We start from the raw sequence: 7,479 nt of genomic DNA, 5'->3' as shown, positions 1-7,479 counted from the left end.
TTAACCTTTATCTACACCTCCTCACTAACACAACAAATACATGTTGAGTTAGTGAGAAGGTCGAGAAGAAAGGATTATATTAGGCTAGCACAAACAATAAAAGGATCGGAAAAATAAAAAACAGGCTATTGCCTAAAACTTTTTCAATTTCCAAATTAGTGCAAATTGTCAATATTATACATAGGTTATGTCCATTTCAATTACCGCGCGGTATATCTCGACTCCTCAGCGTGTGGTCGCTGACAGCACAAAATATATGTGTGTTACGTTATAATATAATAATAATAATAATAATAATAATAATAATAATAATATCGAGTGACCTGGCTGGCTCAGTCTGGTGTCAGAGTTTTCAGGTCGCAACTGATCAATTCAGGGCCTCTGACATGACCTAACGACTGCTTTTTAGGCAGCCGGGACCGACGGCTTAACGTGTCCATCCGAAACACGAGAGTGGCCCGAGATAAATATCTTGCCCGGGCCGGGATTTGAACCCGGGCCCCTGAATCACAAAGCCAGCATCTGATCCACTCGACTACGGCCACTATTTACGTGTTACGTTGAGGTACCTCTATCTCGATCGCGACTGTTTACCTGTACCAACTCACTATGTGAGCAGCCGCACCCTTACGATTGTCTGCAGACAACCAGGAGTGTGAAAATAAACATAAGGTCAAGTCACTTTTCACGAACGCGAGGGAAATTCTGTTAATATTCCAATAATTTAGATGAAGGTTTTTGATTTTAATTCGACTAAGATATCTAGCACCAAAAGTTGAAATACTCTAGTTGATTTATGGTTGCCTCAATATAGGCCTATAATCCAAGTCTGGCGACCGAACAAAACTAAATTCAACTTCCAAAATCAATTGGGCTATACTATTTGAAATTTAAAATTATGTTTTGTTTGCAGCATCATTGCAGGCGGTGGCCAGGTGTTCTGTGGACAGTTTCTTCCAAGCAGTGCACTTTGCCGAATTCGGAATAGAAAAGGGGTCCGAGTGTGCGATACCTGTCTCGCCAATAACAGTACCAAATCTACCAAGTAAGTACACACGGCAAATAAGTAAAAGTGAAGTAAGAAAAGCTGGCTGTTTGTAGTCAACCGCATGAAAATAGTCCCAAGGGAATTGGAACAGATTAGTATTAGGCTACAACTTATTATAGACTAGCAGGTTGCCCGTGCTCCCCAAGGGTCCAATTAAAAACTTGACAAACTGAAAACCTTTTGATTTTGTCAATTTCAGATTAAACAGTAGAACTAGGCATGAATTGGATAAATGTATTGTAGCATTCAAGCTCAATGAAAAACTATTTTGATACAAGTAAAATTCATTTACTATAGATCCTATACTTTCTGTATTGATCAAAGATTTTCTCCTTCCAAAGTTATAATAACCTTTAGAAATAACAAATATCAAACTTTTTTCTAACTATTGAATAATGTAGTTTTTGTAGTGAATACCTTTCCCTCTTATTTTCAATGTTTTTGAACTGATTCATGAATTGAACTACGTGATTTTCCATTACTTTTTATATTGTATATAAATTTCAATATGCTAAGCATAGTGGATACTGTTTACATAAATTATATGCTATGATTATCATCATTTTATAATCATGAGTTTTGCTGCTGTTCAATATTTGTATTTTATATTTTGTACATTTCTATTTTCACGAATTATTGAAATTAACTTTAACTGTCTGTATATAATATTAATCGTTCATTTTATAGAGTAGTTTTTCAACATCCTGTTTCCCTCGATATTGTTATTATGTTATTTTATAGCGACTCATTCCTGCGCTCAGGTTAAACCTTTGCAGGATTTTTTCTTCTCAATGTGTCTTGTAAATTGTCATATAAGGATTAGGTTAGACAAGCTTTGTGAAAGTGTGTATTTATACTGTAAATTTGTTTTTGAGAATAAATTATTTTGATTTTGATTTTAATTTTGAAAACTTCTCGTAATGGAATCTTGAAGAATTGAAAATAGACCAATAACCATCCTCGGTAAATTGAGAATCTATATGCAACATTTAAAGTTAATCAGTAACCAGAATTTGTTTTCTGCTGCTGAAGCTGAGGGGTCATGTGACTGAGGCCTATTCAGTCATGGTGTATCACGCGCTCTTCCACTGTCACGTTTCCTATGGCCTACTCATGTGGGGTCATTCAGCAAAGGTTGTGGACATACTGAAGCTGCAAAAACGGGCTGCCCGAATCATCACCGCAAGCGATTATCGCGCACACTGCAAGACCCTTTTTGTTAGACTTGGACATTCTAACAGTGATCTGCCACTTCCTACTTCTCTGTCTGATGTGTGTCAAGAAGAACCAGCAGTACATGTTGACTCGGACTGATGTGCATCAACATAACACCAGACATCGAGAGCTGATTGATATTCCCAGAGTACGCCTTCAGAGATCACAGGTGTGCTTCAGGAGTTCGGCATTGCGATACTTCAATAGGCTGCCTACAGGAGTGAAACAGATGGATTTAAGAGCGTTCGAGAGAGTTGTATCAAGCACTTGAAAAGCAAGGCGTACTAGTGTTGGCGAATATATGAGAGATGATTTTTCGGAAATGCTGTCTTGCTGGACATGCCTTATGTATGTTTGTTCTGTGTATTATATGTTTTTGACGCCAACGATCCCATATTATGGGTAAAGGATGCAGATTTAGAATAGATAGATAGTTTTAATGTAACCGCTTCTGAGGTCTTCAGAAGCATTACCTCCGTCACAATGTACAGCAAATGTCACACATACAATACAATAATTGGAAATATACTATTCTAAAAGAACTACAATATCATGTCCAAACAAAGAAAGATATTATATATATATATTATATATATATATATATATTATATATATATATTCAAATAAGATATTCTGGTCTTGAAATATAATGCAGTCACACAAATAAAACGAACAAACAGAAATGAAAAGTAGCAGTAGGATACAGTATTTACTTATGTAGGTACCTCAACATAATATAATAATTTTACAAAGTCCTGCCAGTCAAGAACTCCTGGAAAGTGAAATGTGGGTTACTGATTAGGAATATCTTCAGCCTCTGCTTGAAAACTAGATTTGGCAAACCTCTAAATTGTTCAGAGAGCATATTAAAAAGCTTCACACAATGAATAGAAATGTTTTTTGCGTGCTAGAATACTCGTAGCGGCTGGTGACAAATTATTCCTGCCTCTAGTTTGATGCTCTGGGATACTCCCTGCTCAACAAAACCATTCAAATTCTCCCTCACATAGGTCAGACACTGAAGAACAAAAATAGAGGGAAATGTCAGTATTTCTAATTCTTTGAAGCTCTCTTGCATTGAGCACGTTTGGCAGACCACAAATAAGCCTGATTGCCTTTCTTTGAATACGAAATAGTTTGAGCTATATGCCTTTGACCCCCACAGTACAGCACCAAGACAGGTGTGACTGAATGCGAGCAAAGTAAACTACCTTTAGAACATCAACACTGACACAAGTCCTTAACTTTCTTAATATAAATATTCCTCTATTAAGCTTTCCAGCGGTTTTATCAATGTGCCTGGACCAACTCAAACAGTTGTCCAGAGTGAATCCCAGAAATTTGGCTTCCTTTTCCGCATCTCACCAGCAGCTCTCCTATTATAAGTGAATCTCAAATCTTGAACCTTGTTGGAGTTCACGCACAGCAAGTTTGAGTTGCACCACCTCTCAATTGACTGAGTCACCTCTTGTGCAGCAGCATTCAGGGAAGCCTCTGTTGGCGTGCTCAGAAACACACAAAGATCATCAGCAAAAAGATTACTCTTAGCTGGAGGGTATAGAGTTAGGTATAGAGTAGTTGAGACGTGATGATGCGTCATTCCTATCCTGTACTTTTGTATAAGCCATTTCTTTCCTTTATTATAGTATAGGTTTACATCAAAGTTAGTAGACAGAAGGTTGGTCACTCATCTATAGTATTTTCGTTGAAATGCAATTGAGTGGGGGAACTGCAGCCGTGACGTAGGCTGTAGTACAGAGTAGGCAGAATATCGCATTCTTGAAATCCTATGGTGTCGTATAGTCAAATTATATAACACAAACATTTTCTGACATGCAAGCTTTCTGTTTCTGCTTTACAATAATTATCAAAACATTTGAATAATACAAGCATTTTGCCATATAAAAGCAAAAACCCCACTTCCTATCCTTCTCTTCTAAACCCTTAAGGTTTCTTCATCTTCTAGGTCGTGTTTATATTTTGTAGTTTGGCTATACATCAGCTTGTGAATTTCGGGGATGCTATATTTTGATTCTTGTAGAATATGTGCTCGATACCAGCATGTGTTCGTTCAGTGCATTTACAATGAATGAAATTCATCGGATTCATCGGGATCGGTTTATCGGTTTATTGCGATGCATTGGTTTATCAAGATTTTTTAAGGGTTAATCTGAAATTATAATAGTATAACGTTGTCTACTAACGCTTTTCCAGCTTATTAACTTTTTCGTGTCACGTTTTTATATTGTAGAGGAACTTTCAACTTCATTTTATTCATAAAAGTTGATTGAACTTGAAATATATAACAACATCATTAGAATCGGTGATTCATTCGCTATAAGTATGGAGAATTCCAAAGTTCTAGGTCAATCTTGAGGAGATTAAACGACGATATATTTGAAGATAAAGTGAATAAACTGTATGCTCAGTGTGGTTACTCTATCACATTTTTACTACACGTGATGTCATGCTGGCGTTCCCCCCACCACTTTGAATCATACACCTATGAGTGATCAACCTAACGTCTATGAGTGAGGGGGTACTTAGCCGTTCCAATTTCAATTGGACTATCTTCATGCGGTTGACTATTAAGGTAGACGCACACAGATCGTCATCAAACGGACGGCACGCATCGGACGGATCGGACGATTATATTTGATGCTTTGTTTTCAATTGGAGTGCGCATACCTAAAAGATGCGGATGGGTATGCGCACTCCAATTGAAAACAAAGCATCAAATATAATCGTCCGATGCGTGCCGTCCGTCCGATGACGATCTGTGTGCGCCTACCTTTACAGGACTCTGTTGCATGATAGAACACAAGCTAATATTTTAGTTCGTCTTTATTTCTTATTAGAATAAACAGCTGACCACTAATGTTATTAGTTGTTTTTTCTCATGCAATCTAGTTTTTCTTTTCTGACTATTTTATTGTTGTTCTATTGAATAAATAAATAGGTCCCTGGTGTGTTTTTAAAATATTTATTTTCTTATATTTTGGAATCCAATTTATTGATGCTGTAGGTGTTCTTATCCTTCATCATTAAGATGAACAACAAGAAAAAGTAATTGATCTTAAACTCCGTTCTTTAATCTAAATTTTTGTTTCACGTCATGGAATAATTTTATATTAAGTTCTCTTATGTTTCTTCACATCGAGCATTTTCAGTTTACTTTCGTTCTTATTCTGTGTTCATACTTAAGTAAATCAGTTGACTAGATTCATATTGATTAACAAGATTTGAACTTGTATCATAAAGGAAAGATAGCGTCTTCATGCTATCTTTTCTCTGTGCTTGTACCGACTTTGTTTATTCATACATCCATTAAGTTGGTACCATTCAACTAATTTCATGTTTAATTATTTATTAAATCTTCTTTTCTAGGACATCCTCCTCTCCACCCACAAAAAGTGAAGACCTGCCTTCTGAATATCTCAACAGTTCTTTGGCAAAACAAAATCAGGTAAGTTGTGATTTCACAAGTTATACTATAGAGACAAGATAGTATAAAGAAGATATCCCATGGCATAGGGCGTTTATGGTCAAATTTTCAATGTTAACTCAAGCCGATAGTCTTGTTAAGTTATTAACAAAATGTTAATAACTTAATCCATATAGATTCTATTAGATTGAACGAAACTTGACAAACACATATGATCATCATGTGTATGATAAGTTATATCCAATCTAATTAACATTTTGTTGATAACTTTGGTATAAACGCAGCTTTAGTTCTTTTTGGTGAAGCTATGTGACGCTGGTAGTCTCTCATACTGTGCCGTTTTTACACTCTCACCTCAACAAAACAGTAGTAACTGGCAGTAGACGACAGTAGTTGTTCGAGATAAAAGATCGGCTTGGAATTTGGAACATAAACGACCTATACCATCGAATATCATCTTAATGCTATATTTTCTCCATGGTTATACTTTTCTAATGAATTACAATGATCTATATAGAAATAGCTACGTTATGTGTAAAAGAACACAATTATTTTCTCCCCACTAGAGTAAATTCAAGCTGAAAATAAAGTTATGCGTGCATTGACAAAATTGTGATTGTTAATCTTTAAGTTACCATAATCATTATTGATCTGTCAAAATTAAAAACATAGTAAAACTATATGTATATTTTTTTCGAAAACTGACCATTCTAGTATTTTGCTTCAATATCAGTGCTCAATTTTTATGCTCCTAACTTTATGTTTTTTTCAGGCTCCACCCCCTCGCAAATCAGACGAAGAACTGCAAGAAGAAGAGGAACTACAATTGGCTATAGCTCTATCTCAGTCTGAGGCTGAACATAAGCAGGTATTGTCATGTCTTGTCTCTAGATACATATTATAATCTACAGAAATTGTATTTTCTTTTACCGATTTTTTATAAGCATCTATAGATATATACCGTATTTCAACGTGTGCTGAATTCATGGGTGACCAGTAATTCTGATCACTATAATGAAACATAATTTAATTTGGTTTTCAACTTTTCTTAATTCTAAATTTCTAGTTTATAGCCTAAATATTTTGGACTCAAAATTGGACAAAAATCATGAAGTGTAAACATAACCTATTTTTGGACAATTTCTATATAAATTTGGGAAGGGAACAGTTTTGGGCTTTATTTATTCAATCATTCAGAATTACACAACTTTCAGAAGAGTACCACAGGCTTACGCCCAAAACGGTTCCAATTCTAATTTATACAACAGTCCAAATGTAGTTAGGATATGTGTCACTCATTCTCCTATTACACACTCAATTTACAATTCAAAACACACAAAAATTATTTTCAAATAGAAAATACTTCAAAATTGAATTAAATCAATCACAATTAATTAGAAAATTCCAAACTTTGAAAAAACTATAAAATTTTTTGCCTGTTGTTCCTTCCCCAATCATTCATAGTTGAGAATTATATTGTAACCTATGTATCAATGTATGAATGAATAATTAACAAATTCTTATGAACTAATAAACATTTGAAACTGGCTACAAAACATCTAAAAACATTTCAAATTGGGAGAGGAATAGCACAAGTTCACCTTATTTTTCCTCTCTTATCTTTTTACCTTTCCTTGCCCTATTACCATAGGTAAGGGAAGTATTGCTTCCGAAAAAAATTAAGGTACCCCAATTTCTGAATTTCTATACGTTTCGAGGTCCCCTGAGTCCGAAAAAGTGGTTTTTGGTATGGTCTGTATGTGTGTGTATG

General features: G+C 35.3%; 1 protein-coding gene across 1 annotated transcript; it reads left to right on the top strand.

Annotated features, from left to right (window-relative positions):
- Positions 1 to 913: 913 nt before the first annotated feature.
- LOC120349036 (hepatocyte growth factor-regulated tyrosine kinase substrate-like) lies at positions 914 to 6,576 on the top strand (the record flags this gene model as incomplete). Its single annotated transcript, XM_039418981.1, has 3 exons — positions 914 to 1,045; positions 5,651 to 5,729; positions 6,481 to 6,576. Coding segments are annotated over 3 exons (307 nt in total), but the record flags the coding sequence as incomplete, so codon positions are not given.
- Positions 6,577 to 7,479: the final 903 nt, after the last annotated feature.

This window comes from Nilaparvata lugens, unplaced genomic scaffold (assembly GCF_014356525.2).
Source record: "Nilaparvata lugens isolate BPH unplaced genomic scaffold, ASM1435652v1 scaffold7969, whole genome shotgun sequence".
In the NCBI taxonomy this organism is placed as follows: Eukaryota; Metazoa; Arthropoda; class Insecta; order Hemiptera; family Delphacidae; genus Nilaparvata; species Nilaparvata lugens.
The sequence above is the reverse complement of the archived record's forward strand: the minus strand, read 5'-3'. Positions and strand labels throughout refer to the sequence as shown.